Here is a 23046-nt window from a genome sequence, read left to right on the forward strand (position 1 = left end):
CCTCTCATAAGAGCAGCCTGTCTTTTTCCTTGGTCAACAATGAACCCTGCTGACTTTTACCAAATGTCTTGCCAATGGGTTTCAACCCCAGGCAAGTTCGCTATGGATTCAATGTGACCAAACAAATAGCAAAATGTTCTTTGGGGTGAAAGGGTTTATTACCGGCTTGTTCTCTCTGTGGTAGCTTGAACACTATCATCTCTGCCTCCACCCAGAGCACTGGGCCAAGCTCTCTATATAACACAATAATAGCTTATTACCTAAAGGTGTGGAAGTGGTAGCCTAGCAACAGACCAGTTACATCATCAGGTGGTTTAAGTTCTGGGTTCTGGGAGGATCCTAGCCATAGGAACCCCAACTTCCCCACAGATACCCAGTATATGAATGTGTTTATGGGTGGCAGGTTGTGGATAGAATGAGAGTTCCTGTGGCCAGGATTCCACCTGGCCCTGGTTGACTAGCTCACTACACACCTGTGGGCATTACATGGCTGTTAACTCTATATAAAGAGCTCCACCCTGTGTTCTGGGCATGACACAGTGGCAGGGCTGCAAGGCTGCAGGAGAGCAGAGCAGAGGTGGCTGAATGGTGGCAGCACCAAGGACAGAGGTCCAGAGGATGGCTGTGCGGGATGTCTTTGCAGGATGACTGTGCAGAGAGGCCCAGAGAACGGCTGGGTGGGATGGCTGTGTGGACAGAGGCGCCCAGAGGATGGCTGTGTAGACAGAGGGGCCCAGAGGCAGCAACTGGCTTGCTGCATGCAGACTCGCTGTGAGTGAACAGGATTTTAGTGACTGACCTGCCTCCTAGAAATAAAGTTAGGTATAACCCTTTCACCCCAAGAACGTTTTGCTGTCGTTTTCTTTGGTCACATTGAATCCATCGCGAACTTGCCCAGGGCTGAAACCCATTGGCAAGACACCAGTATGTGTCTGTGTTTGTATAAATCTGTTTTCCTATACTACTGCCCTCTGTTCATCCCTCACTTAGTGTCCCCTCTCTAAAGGAGGAAAAGTTGATAATCTGGTTAGCTAGGGCCCAGGATATTTAGTGGGCTGTGCATTACTGGTGGGAAGGGTGCTATGCCTCAAATGTTAATACCTAGGCGGCTGTGCTATTTGTTCTTCCTACCCTCATGTGGTTGGCACACCCAAGCAGGTCCTGTCCTTTTAGAGCAGGCCAGGCATCATCACCTTCTTTTGTCTCTTGAATTGTTGAGCTCTCTGGACAAGATTGTCTGTCTGTTGGTCTCTCTTTTCCCCCACTTCCATGTCTGCAACTGGTGGTTCCATAATGTAGAGTCTTTTCTTTAAGGACCTTGCCATTTTGACTTGGGGGCAAGAGATGGGAAGACTTCAGGACTAAGCCACTTTTTCCAATCCAGTTTCTGCAGACCTCGGCCTTGGGAATGATTGGGTGCTGGCTTGGCTCTTAATAAAGTGGTAATTTCCCTGCTGCTTACTGTTTCTAACTAGAGCTTTCTTGGTTGGTAACTGGGCAGTCAGGAAAGGTGAGTGGTAGGGCAGGATCTGAGCTTAACACCAGCCTACTGACATCCAAACCTCACCTTACATTCCTAAATATTGCTGTTCACTATGCAGCTGAGTCTAAAGAGAGAGCCTGAAATTTAGAGTGTTGGCAGCCGCGCTCAGAAAATAGCGCCCCATGCAGGGCAGCCGGAAGGCCCCGAACTTCCTAATGACAAATCATCCCACACCACTAAACTACATGCTAATTGCGCCTTGGCATAAGGACCAATGAGACCCACCAAATGGTTATGCTAATAAGGCATATGGAGCCGCACCAACCAGGTCAGAGCATGAGAACTATATAAGCAAGCCTCTCCTTCCCCTCTGGGTCCTGCCCAACTCATTTGTTTCACAAAGAGCTGAAGAATAAAGCTTTCTGCAGAAGAATCCTGCTGTTGTTGCGTGCTGTTCTTGCCGGCGAGGACAGGGCACGCGACAAGTGGTGCCGAATCCCGGGAACCAGAACATCACCGGCACAGGGAGGACCCTTCAGACATCTGGAGAGGATTCAGAACTGCAGGTCAGAAGAAAGCCCGGAGGGGTAAGTTCCGAGAGGCCCCTGCTTTTTAGGATGATGGTTGATGGTTCTCTGTAAATAAGGAGGCACCATGGGGAATGCACCGTCATTAGTCACGGCGCTGCAGACAGCTCTCAAAGAGCGAAACTTGAAGGTCTCCAGCAAAGTCTTAGGATCTTTTGTGAAGGAGATAGACCGTGTGGCCCCCTGGTTCATTTGTTCAGGGTCCCTCTCAATCCCGAGCTGGGACAAACTGGGGAAAGATCTTGATAGAGAGGAGGAGGAGGGTAGCCTGAGGGGAGGCACCAGGCCCCTCTGGAAACTGATTAGAGCTTGTCTGCAAGATGAGAGATGTGAAAAGGTAATAAAAGAAGGTCAGAGAGCATTGACAGATATCCAAGAGAGCATGTCAGAAACGGAACGGGAAACAGAGAGCGCGCGCGGCCGAAAAAAGGCCACAAAAACGAAGGTAAAGAAACCTCAGAGTGAGGGAGAAAGCCCACCTAGGGCAAAAGCGAAAGAGCCCCGAGAAGCGAGTGACAATCGCCTCGGAGAAAATAGTAAATACCCCTGGAAAGAGTTGAGGGACCTCCAACTCTCCAATAGGGAATCTGAGGAGGAATTAACGTCCGCAGAGGAAGGGGAAGAAAATAAAACCGCAGAGTGTAGAAGTAAGGGAACCAGCAAAGTTGAAAAGCGGACCAAGGAAAAAATGAAAGCAGGGTGTCCCCCGACGCCCGTTGCCCCGCCACCTTACGTGAGTGGCGCACTCTCCTTTTGCCACCCAGATACTCTTCAGGCAATTAGACAAATGTTTCCTGTATTTGAGGATAATGGCGTACGCTCTCACCAGCCCCTGAGCCATAAACAAGTTAAGGAGTTAGCAGAATCCGTTCGGGCTTATGGAGTCAGTGCTAACTATACCATAGCACAAGTTGAGAGATTAACAGAGACAGCCATGACACCCGCAGACTGGCAATATGTAACTAAGGCATGCCTTTCTAGTATGGGGCAATACATAGAATGGAAGGCATTGTGGCATGATATCAGCATGACCCAGGCACGCGCAAACGCGGCCGAAGGACAGCCTGCATGGTCATATGATATGCTGACAGGCCAAGGACAGTGGGTAGCCGACCAGACCGCCTTCCCCTTACAGGTATATGCACAAATAAACACGTGCGCCGCCAAGGCATGGAAAGCCCTCACCAACAAAGGAGAAGTATCAGGCAATTTGACAAAAATTATTCAGGGGCTGAGCGAGCCATTTTCTGACTTTGTCGCTCGTATGATAGAGGCCGCAGGCAGAATATTTGGAGATCAGGAACAAGCAATGCCCCTAGTGGAGCAATTAGTGTTTGAACAATGTACCAAGGAATGCAGACAGGCGATAACACCCTGGAAACAAAAAGGGATACATGCCTGGTTGAAAGCCTGTAGAGAAACAGGAGGGCCACTCACCAATGCGGGCCTAGCCGCAGCCATATTACAGAGCCACAAACAAGCCAAGATCACTAACAGAAGTATCAAATGCTTTCAATGCGGGAAATTAGGACATATAAAGAGAGAGTGTAGGAGCCCAGCTTCAGAACAAACAACCCAAAAGACCCCTGAATTGTGCCCTAAGTGTAAGAAAGGCAGGCATTGGGCTAATGAGTGCCGGTCTATTAAAGATATAGAAGGGAAACCCTTAGAGTTGCCAAAAAACGCCCAGAGGGGCCCCCGTCACCAGGGCCCGCAAATATATGGGGCAACCAGCACGCAAGTGTCATTCGGGAACAACCAGGCCCCCCAAGGAGAGCCACTTCAGGTTCCGCGAGATTGGACATCCGTGCCACCACCAGAATAGTGTTGACTCCACAGATGGGAGTTCAGCCTATCCCTTCAGACTTTAAAGGACTCCTACCACCAAATACCATTGAGTTACTCCTAGGGCGCTTTTCTGCTGCATTGAAAGGCCTGGTAGTTCATCCCAGAGTTATAGATCAAGATTATGAAGGACAGGTAAAAATCATGTGTTCGGCTCCCAGAGGAATCTATCCTATATCCCCGGGAGACCGCATAGCCCAGCTCTTAGTTTTACCTAGTCTCCACGCCAATTATCCTGCTACCAACACGGAGAGGGGAGAAAGGGGCTTCAGCTCCTCTGACTGGGATTCAGCCTTCATAGTATTAGATTTAGCAGACAGACCAAAATTAACTCTTCAAATAGAGGGAAAGAGCTTTGAGGAAATCCTAGACACTAGAGCAGATAAAAGTATTATCTCTGCAACCTGGTGGCCCTCCAAGTGGCCTGTGACCCAATCCTCACATTCATTACAAGGTTTAGGATATGAGTCAAGCCCTTCAATTAGTGCCAAACCATTGAAATGGCGAGCCCCTGAAGGACAAGAGGGTACAGTCACCCCTTATGTACTCCCTCTACCGGTCAATTTATGGGGGAGAGATGTCATGAGAGACTTAGGCCTCAAACTCATTAATGAATACTCCACCCCCGCCCAAGGCATGATGATGGACATGAGATACATCCCTGGCAAGGGGCTGGGGAAACACCAACAGGGACACATAGAGCCCATCCTGCCCAAAGTAAAGAATGACCGTCACGGCCTGGGTTTTTCATAGGGGCCATTGAAGATGCCATGCCCATACCTTGGCTCACAGAGGAGGCCGTATGGGTTCCTCAGTGGCCCCTATCCTCTGAAAAATTAGAAGCAGCTCATTGCTTAGTGCAAGAGCAGCTCCAAGTGGGACACCTAGAACCCTCTGTGTCCCCATGGAACACACCCATATTTGTAATCAAGAAAAAGTCAGGATCATGGAGGTTGCTTCATGATCTGAGAGCAGTAAATGCTCAAATGAGAATGCTTGGACCCGTACAACGGGGACTGCCACTCCTCTCTGCCTTACCCAAAGAATGGAAAGTGCTCATAATAGATATTAAAGATTGTTTCTTTTCTATACCTCTAAGCTCCAAGGACAGGGAAAGATTTGCTTTTACTTTGCCAGCTATTAACCATGAACAACCCGATGCCAGATTTCAGTGGAAGGTCCTCCCTCAAGGAATGGCAAATAGCCCCACCATATGTCAACTGTACGTTCAGCGAGCGCTAGACCCAATTCGTAAGACCTATCCCACGCTAAAGATCATCCATTACATGGATGACATCCTTCTTTGCTCCCCACAACCAGCGGAAATAGAAGAAGCATATATAGATCTCACTAGATCCCTAGAAAATTGGAGACTGAATATAGCAAGCGAGAAGGTCCAAAAATCTAGTGTTAGCAAATTCCTAGGAGCAACCATTTACACAGATGTAATTTGCCCCCAAAAGCTTGAGATAAGACATAATCAATTGCGAAATTTGAATGACTTCCAAAAACTCCTAGGGGATATTAATTGGTTGCGCCCATACTTAAAGATACCCACCACTGAATTGACTCCACTATTTAAAACCCTAGAAAGAGACCCACAACTAACGTCACCGCGCTCCCTCACACCTGAGGCATTACAAGCCATTCGCAAAGTAGAACAGGCTTTGATGACAGCACAATTAAATAGAGTGCAATCGAATGAACCCTTTGAGTTGTGTGTCCTTCCCACCCCAGAGCTGCCAACAGCAGTCTTATGGCAGCACGGCCCACTGATCTGGATTCATCCCCAAGCCTCTCAGGCTAGGACAATAGAGTACTATCCAGCAGCCGTGGCCAAACTTGCTTTGAGAGGAGTAAAAACCTCCATGACACATTTCGGAGAGGCTCCAGCTAAAATTATAACCCCTTACAGCGTAGAACAGATACAAGTATTATGTGCTATGAATGATGATTGGGCCATACTTGCTTACAGTTTCTCAGGAACCTTTGATAATCATTTCCCTAAACATCCCCTCATCAACTTCGCCAAAAATCATCTCCTAGTATTTCCTCGGGTCACTAGCCTAACCCCGCTGCCTCATGGAAAAACAGTTTACACGGACGGGTCTAAGACAGGCACAGGTGCCTATGTCCATGATGGCAAAGTTGTGACAAAAGGCTACACGCCTGACACTCCACAAATAGTGGAATGTCGCATAGTCTTAGAGGTCCTACAAATCTTTCCTGAACCTTTAAATATTGTGTCTGACTCCTGTTATGTAGTTAATGCAGTCAAATCTCTAGAAGTGGCCGGGCTAATCAAAGCGTCCAGCCCAGTAGCCACTTTGTTCAAACAGATACAATCAGCACTACTTCATAGGCAATCTCCTTTGTATATAACTCATATCAGAGCACATTCAGGCCTTCCCGGGCCTATGACCCACGGCAACCACCTGGCAGACCTCGCAACCAGAAATATAGCTTTTCCCCTGCTAGACCCTATCACCACAGCTTCAAAATTCCATACACAATTTCATGTCACTGCCGAAACACTGCGCAAGCGGTTTAGCATAACCAGGGCCGAAGCTAGGAACATTGTCCTTAGCTGCCAACATTGCTGCAGCTTCCTTCCCACACCTCATGTTGGGATCAACCCCAGAGGTATTAAGCCTTTACAAGTTTAGCAAATGGATGTGACGCATATTTCGTCTTTTGGGAAACTGAAATATGTACATGTATCCGTGGATACTTGTTCAGGAGTCATCTTTGCCTCCCCATTGTCAGGAGAGAAAGCTTCCCATGTCATCCAGCACTGCCTTGAAGCTTGGAGCGCATGGGGGTTACCACAGATTCTGAAAACAGACAATGGCCCAGCCTATACCTCTACAAAATTTGCTCAATTTTGTCATCACATGGGGATAAAACATATCACTGGCCTTCCCTACAACCCACAGGGTCAAGAGATTGTGGAACGCGCGAACCGCACGCTCAAATCCTATTTACTTAAACAAAAAGGGGGAATTGAAGATATACCCCCCACACCAAAAACTGCCATAGCCCTAGCACTTTTCACTATAAATTTTTTGAATCTGGATGCTCAAAGCCATACAGCAGCGGATCGCCATAATCAGTGGCCAAAAGACCCACAAGAACTAGTAAAATGGAAGGACGTGTTATCTAACCAATGGAAGGGCCCGGATCCAATCATAATCAGATCCAGGGGAGCTGTGTGTGTTTTCCCCCAGGGTGAAGAAAATCCCTTCTGGATCCCGGAGCGCCTAACGAAGAAAGTCCTAAACAAAGGAGATGACTTCGCTGTACCTCCTGACCCTGCTCCTGACACTGGAGACCCCGACTCAGGGAGTATTGAGATGGGGAATCCTGTCTGCCTTTCCTAAGCCTATGCCTGTCCATTTCAATGCAGCCGTTTTTCCCCGCTTTTTCACCACCAACTCTAGTATGAACTTGCCCTACCTAGTTAAAGACACCCTAGTAGCTCCCCTGGGAGAAAACCGATCCTTCGTAACTAATGGGTCATTATGCTTCACCACTCAGAATCTAGCTGGCTGTATCTCCCTGAAACGGAGGAAATACGGATGGTTCAGTGACATAATTCTAGAGGCCAGTAGCCTCCCCGTTATGTCAGCTAAATTTGAAGGGCCTAATAAGGAAGGGAGCCCGTCCTATAAGAACATGACTATCCACCAGATGGTTCTCTGGATCAATGGCACATTTGTACACTCTCCCAGGAACAATTCCACCGACAGGCCTCGTCAACCCAAATATGCCTCCCATTGTGTGGGCGACTATGAGGGAGAGCTGTGGCCCTGGACTGACTGTCAGTCAACTGTAGTAACGTGGGCAACTGAGAGGCAGGAGTTTACCATCTCCCCAGATATGGAGGGACGGCCAGCCAATGAGGCTTGGTGGCCAGTAAAGGTGCTCGAAGGCGAGTTTCGTCAGCAGCTGAGCATGAACCCCTTCCATAAATGGATGCTGTGTGGAGTCAATGGCTCGTGTACCGACCTCTCCCCCTTTTCCGCCCTCCAGGGTGGGGGAATCGGTGTAAAAAATATCACCTTTTGGTGCGAGAATAACCACACGCGCGCACACTGGAACATGATCATGACCCATAACAACGAGAACTACACGTGTTCAGCAAAATCAGGTCCAGAGTCACCTAATTCCCTTTTTCCACCTTCTCCAGTATGCGTATACCCCCCATTTCTGTTTATCTTATCCAATAGTAGCTTTGACTCCTGCTCCAATGAAACCTGCTTTCTGTCTCAGTGTTGGGATGCGCGTAACTTTACCAATGCTTTGGTAGTCCGCATCCCCCGTTGGGTCCCTGTTCCCGTAGACGCCCCTAACACCATGACTCTGTTTCGAGAAAGGCGCGATTTCGGTGTTACAGCCGCCATAGTGCTCCTGATCTCCGCGACCGCGGTCGCAGCCACCGCCGCTGGTATAGCTTTAGACACCTCCATCAAATCGGCTACAGAGCTCAATAACCTTGCAGCCTCAGTAGCTTCTGCCCTGGACCAACAGTCCACACTTGATGGCAAACTGAAAGGAGGAATAATGATCCTCAATCAACGCATAGATCTCGTGGAGGAACAAATAGAGGTGCTCTGGCAAATGGCCCAATTGGGATGTGAGCGGAAATATCGTGCCCTCTGCATCACTAGCATTCAATATAAAAATTTTACACGGGCAGCTAATCTGTCACGAGACCTGTCCCAGTATCTTTCAGGAAACTGGTCCCAAGACTTCGATGGGACACTAGAAGAGCTGCGGCGAGAAATTATCCACATCAACTCCACCCGTCTAGATATCTCCGTAGCGGAAGGACTCTCTTCCTGGTTCCTCAGAGCTCTCTCCCACGTCAAGGAGTGGGCGGGCATGGCTGGGATGGGCGTGTTCCTGCTTGGAGGTCTCATGCTCTTACTCTGGTTGTTATGCAGACTCCGCAACCAACATAAGCAGGACAAGGTGATCCTTGCTCAAGCCCTAATGGCGATAGACGTTGGCGCCTCTCCCCAAGTGTGGCTCAACATGCTTAAGAAGGAAGCTCGGCTTTAGCTTGAGGTAGCTCTTGCACCCTGAGCCCATGTGGCACTGCACCAAGCCCGAGTACCTCAATGCTTAATCACAGCTTTCTTTAAGAAGCTCATGGTGCAAGAGGGTTGAGAAAAAGGGTCCAAACCCTTTGTACCAAGCGGTCCCAACGCCAGCCAGAGGATGCGAGGCAAAGCACTGCAAGAGGTCTTGGACCCCTCTGAGAGGCATGCCTGACTGCATAGGGGTAGATGCCCAGAACCCCTCTCCAAAAAGGGGGCATCAGGAAGTATGATGGAGGTCAGGCCTCTGTCTCCGCCTCTGCTGGCAAGTTCCGCCTTGAGCTTCTGTTAGACAAAAAAGGGGGAGATGTTGGCAGCCGCGCTCAGAAAATAGCGCCCCATGCAGGGCAGCCGGAAGGCCCCGAACTTCCTAATGACAAATCATCCCACACCACTAAACTACATGCTAATTGCGCCTTGGCATAAGGACCAATGAGACCCACCAAATGGTTATGCTAATAAGGCATATGGAGCCGCACCAACCAGGTCAGAGCATGAGAACTATATAAGCAAGCCTCTCCTTCCCCTCTGGGTCCTGCCCAACTCATTTGTTTCACAAAGAGCTGAAGAATAAAGCTTTCTGCAGAAGAATCCTGCTGTTGTTGCGTGCTGTTCTTGCCGGCGAGGACAGGGCACGCGACATTAGAGTCCAAGCACTATGTGGGAAGACTTCAGCTTGTGTGTGGCCAGCAGTAGCTGGCTTCAGCTGTGGCAGCCCAGGTGCAGCACATGGTACTGCTGGCCTGCACTGTAGTCAGTTTGGCAGGGAAAAGGGTTTGTTGTAGGATTAGAACAGATTTGACTGAGACTGAAGTCTGATCAAGCAGGTATTTGATCTTGGTGTGTGTGGGGAAGTATTTTCTTGAGCCAGAGAACCTCTTTAGGTGGTTGTAGACTTGCAGAGACACCTTCAAATGCTATGAGCAGAGTGCATGGGAAGGGCAAACTCTCACTGGGGCCTAGGAAAACTAACCTCAAAAGAGCAGAGCTTTGGGGCTCAGGCTTTTTGGGACTGTATTTTGCAATTTGGTAGCTTTAGCTGGTTCTCTTCCTCACCTTGTATCTCCGGTCTTTCAGCAAGGACAAGTTTTGTTTTCCAGGGAAGATCAGGTCCTTCTGTATGGGAAACTAGATGGTAACAAGATAATAATAATCGTATGTTGTTTATTTGGATTTTAATTTTGGATGCTGCCCCTGGAGTAGTGAAGATAAACCAAGGCCTCAGGAATGGAAAAAAAAAACTAAAAACACAAGGAAGACAAGTTTTGAGAGAAGCTGTGGGGAAGTTGGGGTTCCTATGGCCAGGATTCTCACTGAGCTTAAACCACCTGATAATGTAACTGGCCTGGTGCTAGGCTACAGCTTCCACACCTTTAGGCTATAAGCTTTCATTGAGCTGTGTAGAGCTCAGCCCAGTGCTCTGGGCTGAGGCAGAGATGCTGGGGTTCCACCTACCGCTAGGAGAACAAGCCGGGCAATTAACCCTTTCACCACAAATAACGTTTGGCTGTCAATTTCTTTGGTCACATTGAATCCATAGTGAATTTGCATGGGGCTGAAACCCATTGGCAAGACAGAAGCACTTGGCAGAGATGTTGCTTCTCTTTGGATGCCTAGGGATAAAATAAGACAGTGGGAACCTCACAGATGACCAGCAAATTGGGTTTCTTTAAGCCTGGTCTTTAATTTCATAGTCTGTAGTTTTCATATGTTTAGCATGGACTGTCCAGCATCCTGGTAAGACACCAACCACAGAGAATTTTCCACTTTTCCCCTTCTTTTTGCTGTCTATTCTCCTTCTCTCAGGAACACCAAATCTGTACTATGGTCTATGGTAGGTGACAGCAATGCGGGAACTTTGTGTTGTCTGGGAAATACCGCTGGAATACTTAACACATTTGGTTTCAAACTTCAAAAAGAGTTGAGGAGTGGCATTGACATTCATGTGTGTTTTACTGACACACTGAAGCTGAGAAATGAGAAACCTGAGGGTTGAGGTTAGGATTAATTTAACTTCGATGGCGTTGAAAGAGCAACGTGTTCTAGGGGACGACCATTAGCGGAGGCTGAAGAAGGCGGCCCAGCCTTTGAGGTTTTATCCCCTGGCTAACACTGAGCAGAGTAAGAGGTTGAAAGGGGAGAACTAAGGGCTCTAATTTTCTTGAGACTGTAATTTCTACATATTTGGAACTTAAATTTTCCATGGGAACTTAACAAAGGGTGGGAGTTAGGGGTATATAAATTGAGATTGTTTTAACTTCCTTGTGAATTGAACCTTTTAAGATTACAAAGTGACATTCTATGTCTCTAGTAATACTTTTTGCTTTAAATAAAGTCTAATTGTAAAAACGTTAATATAGTAACACGACACCTTTCTGTTAGTGTTTGCATGGTATATATTTGGTGTTCTTTTGTGCTTTGGACCTTTCTGTATCTTTTATTTTAGATAAGTATTTCACAAGCAGCACATAGTTCCTTTTTTTCCTCTTTAATTCAATCTAGTTTTGTCTTTTAATATGAATATGCACATTTAATATTATTACTGTTACGTCATTAAGTTTACCATTTCATTCTGTCTTTCTGCTTGTTCTTCTACTCTGTTCCCTTTTCTCTGCTTTCATGTTTTGCACTTACTATGTTATTCCAGCTTTTCTTTTGATTGGAAGGTAGATGTTCTTTTACTCTTAACAGTTATCCTAGAAATTATAACATGCGTTTTTAACTCATTTAAATCTAATGTTAATTTATACTTTTACTTGCCCACTAAATGATGTTAGGACCTTGAAACACTAATTCCCTCTTAACTTTATGTGCTATTTTTACTGGTATTTTTAAGTCCTTCATATATTTGAAACCCCATGAAGTATTATTATTTTATCATTATTGCTCTGTATGGTCAATATCCATTTAGATTTACTCACATATTTACTATTTTTACTGTTTTTTTTTTTCTATCAAACTCTATGTCCTTCCATCTGGGATCACTTTCCTATGCCCAAGCAATACTGTAAAGCATATGAATGCCCACTGTTGTTCACTCACTGATCCCAAGGGGTTCTCCATGTAGCCAAGGGGCCTGGGAGAGGTTTGACCTTCTCCAGCATTATGGCATCTGGCAAAAAACTGAGGTCAGTGGGGACCACACACTTCTACAAGTACAATATTCCAGAAGGTCTAGGTTTGTTTCCATTCAGTAGGCATCCACAGCATTGCCAAGCCTGTGGGGCACTGCTTCCATGACCCAAGCCATAATGAGCAGCTAGGTCTCAGAGAGACATGGGCTTGCAGCCTTTGAGGGCTTCTATTTCTAGAAGAGCCCAGTGTATGGCTAGCAATTGCTGATCTAATGGTGTATAGTACAGGCCTAAGAGAGCAGTATCTTGCATTAGAAACCCACGGGCAACTTATGGCTATCATGGGTGGATCCAGAGACTCCAGAACGCTTTAGAGGAGGATGCTAGAGCTTCTATAGTGAAAGGGTCTCTGGGGGCACTAATGAGAATGCTTGTTGTATTGCCATTTGGATAGTTTCTAGAGCCATTTATTGGAGGGATGTTCAAAGTGGGCTGATTTGAAAGTAATATTATAAATGGGCTTAAGAAAATTTGGAAGTGTGAAATACATTGTCTCCAGAAACCAAAAAGAACTAAAAAATATTGTGGGTATTGAGATGGTCAATAGCTGTTTCTTAACAGTGTCAGGGATGGAGCAGTCCTTGGTTCTGAGTACTTTTTAGGAATTTAATGAAGGCAGTGGGGCTTTGCATTATGTGTGGAGCAATAGTTTATCCTCTTTTCTAAGCTCCTTTGTAAGTAATTGTATGTCTCAAATGAGTGCTTCTAATGAATCTTCTTGGAGGAGGATGTGATCAATGTAATGTTATACCTGTGATCCTAGAGAAAATTGGATGTAGTTAAGATCTTGCCTGCAAAGATTGTGTGTGACATTAAGGCTGCTGAGGTATCCTGTGAATAGCTGAGTAAAGGTGTGTTGTTTCCCTTTGGAGGTGAAGGCAAACCGCAGCTGAGAGGCTTAAAACAATCACTGGATAGAACATATTAGTCAAATTTATAATAGCAAAATATTTGTCAGTTGATTGTACAGTCAGTAATTTCAGTAATATTGGGTATAGGAGCCTTGATGGGTGGGGCCACAGCATTTAAGGTTGTAATAATTCACCATAAGGCAGCAATGAGTCTTTTTGGGTTCAAATATAGGCAAAATTGGGCTGCTTAATGAAGAAGCAGTGAAGATAACCACCCTTCTCAAAATGAGTATATTGTTTAATGGATTTTAATCACTGAATATTTTAATTTATATTGACTATACTAAATCTTTTAAAGGAGGGAGAAGGTCCATTGTATTCCATTTTGTCGAGTGCCAACAACTTAATTTTAACTTACTACTCACTGGGTCAGACCATCCATACCCACTATGGTATATTTTAGGACATTGCTGTGGCTGTGGGGAATATGGGCAAGGCAGTAGTTCCAATGACCAAGAAGAGGCACCTGCTTGTCCCCTGTTTTATATTTAACTCCCCCAGGAGAATAGAGGTGTCTTGTTTCAATGAATCTTCTTGGAGGAGGATGTGAATCCCTAATATTAAGTCCATGAAAGTTTTCCAGTTGGTGCATTTCATCGTATATTAGAGTTAATTCAGAACCTAATGTTATATAAGCACAGAAGCCAATCAGTGCCCTTTTATCTTTTGTTGTATAAATATTTTCAATAAACTTTGTATTTCCATTTGGATCAAATCATAGACCTTTGTTTCAGTTTTTTTGTTTTTTCCCCTCCACCCCCACCCCTACCCCTGTATCCAGGCTTCACTTCACTTCTTTTCCTTTTTTCTTTTCTGCCTCGCCTCGCCTCGCCTCTTTCTTTCTTGTGTATATGTGTGTGTCTGTGTGTTTGTATCTGTGTGTGTGATCAATGGATACATTTAAGGATGAGGAATGTCCTCTAACTTCATATTTATAAATTTATTTTTCCAGAGAGCCTCACCAGGGTTAGGGACTTCCTGTGGCACTGTTTTTTGGGTTTCTGGACCCCAGGCTTGTGGTCTTTGCTGTGTCACAGGGTGCCACGGGTGTTTTTTCATGTAACTCCGAGGAAGAGGGTCTCATGACAGAGATATACGCAGCCCAGCAGCTGTTTGCTCTTAGGAGTGTGGATCTCAGCACACCACACATTGGCTGCTTTTGTTCTCTGCTCTCATCTCCCTCTCTACTCTCCGTCTCTCTCCCCCCTCCCCCTCTTTCTACCCAATGACTGTTCTTTGATGAGCGACTACTGATGGACTTGTATCTTGCACAGGGTATAGCCTTTCCCCTGTGCACTGTATACACCAGGCACATTGCCTAGTGAGACTCACCCAATTGGTTACAGAGTAAGAGTCTTTTCCAGAGCCTAGCATTTCTCAGCACTCTGGAGGGTGAGTTTGCTTGCCTGCAAGGGTGATCCAGACAGACCCGTGTTCCTGAGGGGTATGAGCCCTTGGTTGCCTTGCTTTTATCAGATATTCATTGCTGCAATTGCCTGTTTGCTGTTATAACTGGACATGAAAGCACCACAAGACCCAAGTGGATATCCTGATACCAGTATACTTCTCTCTCCTTCCATGACATGGCAATCCTGGTTCCTCATGATAATCAGAGTTCACTGCCCTGCAACATAGCCATATTTTTTGTTGCTTTCTGGGCCACTGGCATAGGATCCCAAAGTGATCATGTGCCAACTTTTGTTTCAGTTTCAGAGAAGTCCTTGCCATGTCCCCTTGGTGGAAATAACCCCCCCTGAGAACTAAGACCTCTAATGAGAGAGTCCAAGATGGTGGGATGGGAGGCACACATTCTGCACGTGGAGTCACTGGGAGTGATGGAGAGACAGGCCAGTACTACATCCACCCCTTGGTTCTGTACCCATGTATTCAGCTACTGGGTTACGGCCACTGATTGAATTGCACGTACAGCATCCTGGAGGATAGTACCCCTATCTTGCAGAGTATCATCCCTGAATTGGTGTCTCAGCTGGCCTTTAATAGGATGTTGCATCACTTTATTAGTCCAGTTACTTCTGGGTTACTCTAAGCTCAATTAGAACTATGTCCCAAAGTTACTGCTGAAATCAGGGGTAAGCCGAGGGACTGTGACTCAGGCTTCAGAGGCATCTGCTATCAGGGAGAAATGTCACCATTATTTAAAATGACCAGAAGAGTTGTGAAGACTCTTAATTTTTTGCTGGGGAAGGGAATTGATCTAGCCTCACAAGTCATATATATTTTTTCCAGCTTTATTAAAGTTTGAATGATAAATAATGTATTTAAGGAATGTATATATTTAAGGAATACAATGTGATGTTTTGGTATATGTATACATTGTGAAATGATTACCACAAGCAAGCTAATTAATGTATCTGTCATCTCACATATTTTCCATTTTGTGTGTGTGTGTGTTGTGAGAATACCTAAAATCTACTCTATTAGCAAATTACAGGTATGCAATACATTGTTAGTAACTGTATTCACCATGCTATACATATGGTCTCATCTTACTCATAACTGTAAGTTTGTATTGATGAACATCCACACCTCTCCATCACTGGGGACCACCATTCTACTCTTTGTTTCTGTGAGTTCTACTTTTTTAGATTCTACATATAGGTGAAATCATACAGTATTTGTCTTTCTTTGCCTGGCTTATTTCACTTAGCGTAACATCTCCAGATTCATCATCCATGTTGTCACAAATGGCAAGATTTCCTTCTTTTTTAAGGCTGGATAATATTCCATTGTATGTGTATGATGAGTGGATAAAGAAAATGTAATATAAATATGCCATCCAATACCACATTTTCTTCATGCATTCATCTGTTGACAGACATTTAGTATTTTTTTCATATCTTCGCTATTGTGAATAATGCTGCAGTGAACATGGGAGTGCAGGTATCTCTTCAATATCCTGAATTCATTTCCTTTGGATATATGCCCAGAAGAGGGATTGCTGGGTCCCATAGTAGTTCTATTTTTAAGTTTTCAGGAACGTGAATAATGTTCTCCACAGTGGCTGCACCAATTTACATTCTACCTACAGTGTATAAGGAGCCCCTCTTCTCCATATCCTTGCCAATAGTTTTCTTTTGACTTTTAATAATAGCCATCCTAACAGGTGTGAGATGACATCTCATTGTGGTTTTTGACTTGCATTTCCCTGCTGATTAGTGAGATTGAACACCTTTTCATTTACCTGTTGGTCCTTTGTATGTTTCTTTGGAGAAATGTCAATTTAGGATCTTTGCCCATTTAAAAATCAGATTGTTTTTTTTTTGCTCTGGAGTTGTGTGAGTTCCTTGTGTATTATGGATAATTAGCCCTTGATTGGGTACATGGTTTGCAAATATTTTCCTCTATTGCATACACTGCCTTTTCATTTTATTGACATGTAGGAGGGGCAAAGTAGCTGTTTGGGGTCTCTTTTATAAGGGCACTAATCTCATTAATGTGGGCTCTATCTTCATGACTTAATTATCTCCCAAAAGCCTTACATCTTAATACCATCACATTAGGGGCTAGGATTTCAACACATCAATTTTGGAGGGAAAAAACATTTAATCCTTTGCAAAGCCTTAAGCTGATTGTAAGTAATATAAATGCCAGGTGAGTTGTATTTAACCAAAAAGGCGGGAAGAATTTTAAAAAGAGACTCATTTGGAAGTTAAAGCTCTAAGAAATAGCAAACCCCTCCTCCCCACTTCCTCGCCTTCCCCTAGCTGACCTTTAAAAAAAAAAACTCTTCATCCTTGGGATTTGTCACAGATACACAGGCCCCATATGGAAAATCTGAACATATGTATAATAACTGAAGTAGCATACAAAGTTTTTTATTCACTAAATATCATTTACATTAAATCAATATTACTTTCTCAACCTTAGAATAACCAATTGAAGTTTAACAGCATCTGTTATTGTGGAAATTTTTTTCTTACACTCTTTGTGCTCCTTGCTCAGCTGTATGGTGGTGGCTGAGAGGTTAAACAAGCAGAAAGACAGCAACATCAAGGGTTGAGTAGAGTGTACAAAGGTATGAAATGCCCAGGAGTAATTGTCTCCATGGTATGCTTGATGTTGTATGATCACTGACCACTCTATTTTCCCATGCCTCTTAACAGAGAGTTTCTGGTTAACAGTTTTTCTAATCACTTTTTTTTTGGCTATGATAACACTTAAAAAACATGGCATTATACAAGAGTAAAATAACATTTTTCCAATATTTTATATGAAGGAGTGGAACATGGGGAGAAAGTGGTGGTTAATATGCTCTTGGGTCAGGAAGGAAGTTGAATCAATTGACTCTTACTATTCAGAATTTAAAAAATTGTTATTTAAAATTACAGCTAGCTGGCAGCACCTGCTTCTGCCACAAAGGAGTAGCAGAAATTTTCCCCATATTATACTTTTAAACAACAGGGTTTCCTACTATCAATGTTAGTTTTTAGCTCGGTGGTTCTTTGTCTTCCAAACCTTTGATTAAATGTGACTCTTCCCTAGTAGTAATGGGGTTCTGAAGAAATTAAGGAAATGGCCAGTTCCAAATCAAGGAATGACTGGGGAGACAAAATCTGAGTGAGTTAGAAAGTTCAACAGGAAATCAAGTGCAAAGCAATTATGAAATTGTGAGCCCCGAGGAATTCTCAGAAATTCAGGGAGGCACTTGCCTTCCCTTTAGACCTGGTATTGGAGTTTTTGAAACAGTTCTTATACATTTCAGAGATCAGAGTGACCTCAAATGGCATTCAGGTGACACTTCCTTACTTTCTGTGTTCCAAACCTCTTCTCAATTCTGATACAGGAGGTATTTCAGTTGAGTGGAGCCTTAAGCTCTGGCCAGAAGGATGATTCTTTCTGGCAATGAATTCCAGTATTTAAATACATTCTTTGGGCTGATCAGGAGTCCAGGTTATAGTTTATAGTTTGTTTTACATTAAATGCTATTAAATATCATTTTTACAAATAGTGTTTTAAAATGGAAATGATTCATAATTTTAACAATCTAGCTACTTGTTATTGAAAATTGAGTAAACTTCATTTACTGCAAAATCTCGACCATCTTTTGTTATTCAAGTTATTATTGACACTTGTCTTTCCAACAAATTTTTCTTTTATTGTCTTCTCTCCCAATTTATTCTTCACATTTACATCTTGGTCTTTATACTGCCGCAGGTTCCATAATTAATTCACTCACCCTTGTATTTCAGATTTCTGGGAAAATGTATATCCTTTATTTCAAAACACTGTTACCTTTATTTTTGATTCAAAAGCCATTTTTATTTCCTGTTGAGGCAGGAGTTCTTTGAAAAGATTACTCTAGAATTTCATGTTTTCCATTTTACCTTAATTGTACTTGAATTTGTTTAGATTTTCAGTTTTAACAGTTTTAACCGTGCTGCATATCATAGGCAGTTGCTATGCCTCTAGATGGCAGTACGGTATTGTCAGGGAGGCTCATAGATTTTTCGACCGGACATGAACTGGCGTTCCTGCTTCTGTAAAGATGACCTTCATTTGCCAATGACAGCTTCTTTTCTTTTCGTTATTTCTCTTTTTTGACCTGACCTTGAAACATTTGATCACTAATTATATCTGGCATCAAAGTGAAATTTGTAAAAACATCAACAGTTGTTATAAAATAATCCAGCCACAGGGTGCTGGATCAGGTTTAGGGTGCTACAAAGTCTCAGTGACCATTAAATTTAGCATTTAAATGATAATAACAATAAAGAACAGCCTAGTATTTTTGGTCATGGATTGACACATTATTAGGGCATCTACTGTAGAAACTGAGTGCTATATAGCATTTCAAATTAGCACCTTAAGTCTAAATATTTACAATCCACGGGTAACACTTATTTCTCAATCAGCACAGATCATTACTTACCTGGGCATTTCAATGTTTCGCTATTATGAGAAATTTTATTATGGAGGCAGGTTCACAAAAATGCGAGTCAATTTGCCATCCCTTTCCTCTGTCCTGCCACTGAAGCCTCCTGAGGTGTGCCTGTGACCCTTTGTCTCTTTCGGTAACTTTGATTTCCTGATGAGCTAGTTAACTTTGCTTTTTCCCCATGACTTCGGCCTGGACCTTGAACGTAGACAGTCCCTTTGAAAATGCATTACCCTGGCCTTGAGGGGCATAAGAAGTGGCAATTCATATTCTCGGTGCAAATCTTTCATTACTATCAGACAGTCAACCCAAAGCCTCTCCAGCAAGGCTTGACTGCTGTTACCCAGGGTGTTGATGGGCTGTGTCAAAGGTTACAGATTGTCACCTGAGTCAGTGTGCATTCCTTTGCATTCCCACTGCCACCATTCTTGTTCAGGCAGGGGTTATTGCAAATGCTTCCTCGCTTCCATCCTTCTTGCCTTAAGTCTTACACAGCTTGGTGTCTCTTTGTAATTCACGATTCTTCAGGGCCTCCCCGCTGCCAAATGAACAGCCCAAATTCTCTAGCTACCCGTTATGACTTAGCCACAAGATGTTTTCAGAGTTCTCCTCCACAATATTGTATTTCCCAGAAAATTGAACTACTCAGTATTCCCTGAAGAAATGTTATGATCTTTAGTCTCTGTGCTTTACTCATGCCGTTTCCTGTCTCTGAATATGAGTTCCTTCATCTCCACTTCATACTGTTAATATCTTACAAATTCTTCAGAATCTAGCTGAAATTTAACCTCTTCTAAGAGATGTTCCTCTGTATTCCACACCAGAAGCAAACTCTGTTTCTTTGTCACCTATGCTGCTGTGTTCTTGCCTCTTTATTACAGTTATTTGTTCATATGTCTTATCTTCCTTGCTGGATTGCAGGTTTTTTAAAGGATGGGGATTTTATCATAGTCATTCTTTTATTTGTCTTAGTATCAAGGATATAATAGGCCAGCATTACCTTTTGAGACATAATGCTTATTAATATATACATATAATCCCATTTCATTAAAGTGCATGAGTGAGATTGATATTCTTTCTGTTGACATGGAGTTCCAGCTAAATCCTCAAAGCTGAGGACAGTGGACAGTAAGTACCCCCACATTTTCAGAAGAGGTGCTAGGCAATGTGCCAGAGGACTTGCTTTGAGATACTAGACCACCCCAGCCTGGTGTCCATCATCTTCATCAGCTTATTAGGTAAAGCCTAGGCATTTATTAAGAGGATTTTTTTGAAGGGAGCTTGTAGCAGCTAAGTCTTTGAGACATCTCCATGAGTGAAATAGAGGGAGCCATTAGAGGTCCCCTCAGTGAGGTTGGAGGGGTACTTGTAAGAAGGGAAGCCTGGCATTTTGCTCTTTTGCTGCAAGTCTGATGAACTGCACAGAGTACAGACCCTCATCACACTGAACAGCACAAATGTGTAGACATAGGGCATGAGAGAGATCGTGAGAGAACTTGATAGCTGTACTCAGGACTGTGAGGCCAAATGTAAGACTGAAACTGGTCAGTGTCTCTCACTTGAACAGTCCTGACTTTAGGAGGCTGCCTGGGAGAGCAGCAGGGCAGATGGGTGGGGACAAAGATTTGTGAGTTCTATGAGCCAAGCAGACTCTGAGGTGGATGTTAATGGTGTTAAAACTGTCTCAGCCAAGTGGGTGCTTGCTCCAGGAGGGAGTCCACTAGGAAGGTGCTGTGGGCGACTACTCACAGACACTGAGGGCAGGTACCGAGGGGAGGGTTGTACCCTAGAAAGCATTGCTGGTGTCAGGGAATGGTACAGGTGGAGGTACCCACGGAGGGGTAGGAGTCTCTAAAAAATCGCTTTATAAGAGCCTTCTCTAAAAATAGGTGTCTCTAAATAATGCTTGTTACCCATAAGAAAGAAGTGGAATCTCACTGCCTGCCATGACAGTGAGTAATTGATACAAAGGCATCAGTTAAGTAAAAAAGGCCTTTACTTATTATACCTCTTGCTAGTCGAACCCAACCTCTTAGAGACAGAGGGAGAAGGGAGGAGATAAAGCAAGTAAAGTAAAAGAACAAAACAGTCTCCTTTCTATAGCACCCCGTGCCCATAGGTCTCTAATCCTACAGGATCAGTTCTGCACTGGGGGAGAGGATAAACTGTCTTATAGTTGCAAGTGACTGGCAAAGCAATGGGGATCCACTCAGGATATTAAGACAAAGGGGAGGAATGCTGACAGAGGCAGTTTGGAGGAGGTGGCATTAAATAGAAAAAGATGTTACTGGGTATAGCCCATTGAAGGAAACATCTGTCTATCTATATATCTATCATGGGATTACATGTGATTTAATTGATTTTTGTTTGTATTTCCCAATTTTTCTAAAATGAATGTGTATTGTATGAAAATATTTATAAAAATAATCTGATTTTTAATAGAAAATTCAAAGAAAGTTTTAGAATAAAAATTATAATTTACCATCTACATACAATTACTGTTGATGTTTTAGTGTTTTTACTTATATTTTCTATTCATATGGTTATTTTTCAAATACAACTGCAGTAATACTTAGTTTTTTACTTTGCTTGTTTACTGTAGCACTCTTCCATAGCTTTAAATATATTGTAAAACACAGAAGAGAAATTATGAAGGAAATAGAATACATTTAGCTTATTCCTCTTGCTGGACAGTTAAGTCAGTTCCAGCTTGCAATATGGATATCCCCATGCAATAAATCTTTGTGTGTTTGGTATGCTTCTCTAATAATTTCCTTTGTCTAATTGTTTTATTATTTCCTTCCTTTCTTGACCACTTGTTATGTGCCAGTTACTATGTAAAAGGTTGGCTTATAACTATTAAAGAGCCAGAGGTGGCGCTGGCTCTCAAGAGCTCACAGTATAATGGGGAGAGAAATGTATAAAAGAGAATATGTTAGCATTTTGTATGTTTGATGATAGTGAAATGAACAGGATTTTATGGGAAAACAGAGTGAGCATTCCTAATCCAGCTTTAGAGGGTTGGAGAGAGGTGGGCAAGTGGTAAGGCAAAGGATATGTGTGAGATAGGGGAGCAAGGTAGGCAGAGGAGGGGGAGTGTGTGAGCAAAGCCAGGGAGGTAAGAAATAATACTCTGGGATATAGGTATGGGGAGAAGAGGATTATAAAAACCTTGCAGTTAAATTGTAATTATATAGACCTATTTTTCAGGTTGTCATGAGGATTAAATGAGATCATATAAATTGCCCACCAAGGTGTCTGACACTTAGTGACCACTCAAATTTAGCCAATACTTTCATCATCATTTACACTGTAATTGTTCCTACTCTGTGTTCATATGCTAGTAGAATTAGGCCTAACTCTCTTTTGGACCATTTCTTGCCTGGCCATGTGGAAGCCCCCATCATCACAGCAAAGCCAACACATCCATAGCTTGTCTTGTGTGCCAGGCACTGTTCTGAGGGCTTTACATGCACTGAAAGTTTAAGTTAATTGGCCAGGCAGCCTGGTTGCAGAAGCCATGGCCCAACTAGGACATTAAAGAACCCTCCACATTCTTGCTATGTCTTTTCAACCTTCGAGATAAAACTGTCCAATTCTCTCCTTCCAGAGAAGGCAGATTTGAGGTGAAATAGGTCTGTAAGCCAGCTTTGGTGATAACCAACATGAATAAATTGAGGCATTGTTAACTCAAAGCTGGTTGCTGGGCCTCTGACTCAGTTCCTGTGGGTGCTGAAGTCTGAGCTATCAACTATCTCTGACTTTGTAAGGTTTCTTGGGCCTTTTAGTGTCCCTCATTTAATACTTCCATTGCCCCTATTAACTCCTGCATAGTGATTAACAATAAAAAACCTTTAAAATGCATACATTGTTTATTAGCACATTATAGTGGGGATCTATAGGGCAATATAGAGCAATATCGTAGGCAGGCAGGTTCATACTTTGCAGCTGAGGAGATAGCCTCCACAAATAGAGCAGATAGAGCAAATGTGGGCAGAGTAATGTCCCCCAAAGAAAGATTTTGAAGATGGTATGCTGCTGGTTTTGAAGATGGCAGAAGGGGCCATGAGCCAAGAAATGCAGGTGAA

The 23046-nt window shown here is 43.6% G+C and overlaps 1 protein-coding gene across 1 annotated transcript; it reads left to right on the plus strand.

The window, feature by feature from the left end:
- Positions 1 to 1640: 1640 nt before the first annotated feature.
- LOC140850654 (uncharacterized) lies at positions 1641 to 17083 on the plus strand. The gene is made up of 3 exons (XM_073241699.1): positions 1641 to 2070; positions 7143 to 8693; positions 17026 to 17083. The coding sequence occupies exons 2-3, from the start codon at positions 7204 to 7206 to the stop codon at positions 17081 to 17083; spliced, it is 1548 nt and encodes a 515-aa protein (XP_073097800.1). The 5' UTR covers positions 1641 to 2070; positions 7143 to 7203.
- The last annotated feature ends 5963 nt before the right edge of the window (positions 17084 to 23046 follow it).

Source organism: Manis javanica, chromosome 8 (assembly GCF_040802235.1).
Source record: "Manis javanica isolate MJ-LG chromosome 8, MJ_LKY, whole genome shotgun sequence".
Classification (NCBI taxonomy): domain Eukaryota; kingdom Metazoa; phylum Chordata; class Mammalia; order Pholidota; family Manidae; genus Manis; species Manis javanica.

Coding starts and splice junctions, on each gene's coding strand:
- LOC140850654 (XM_073241699.1), top strand. CDS start 7,204: ATGACTTCGCTGTACCTCCTGACCCTGCTCCTGACACTGGAGACCCCG. Junction 8,694..17,025: donor GGGACACTAGAAGAGCTGCG/GCGAGAAATTAT, acceptor CTCCTTGCTCAG/CTGTATGGTGGTGGCTGAGA.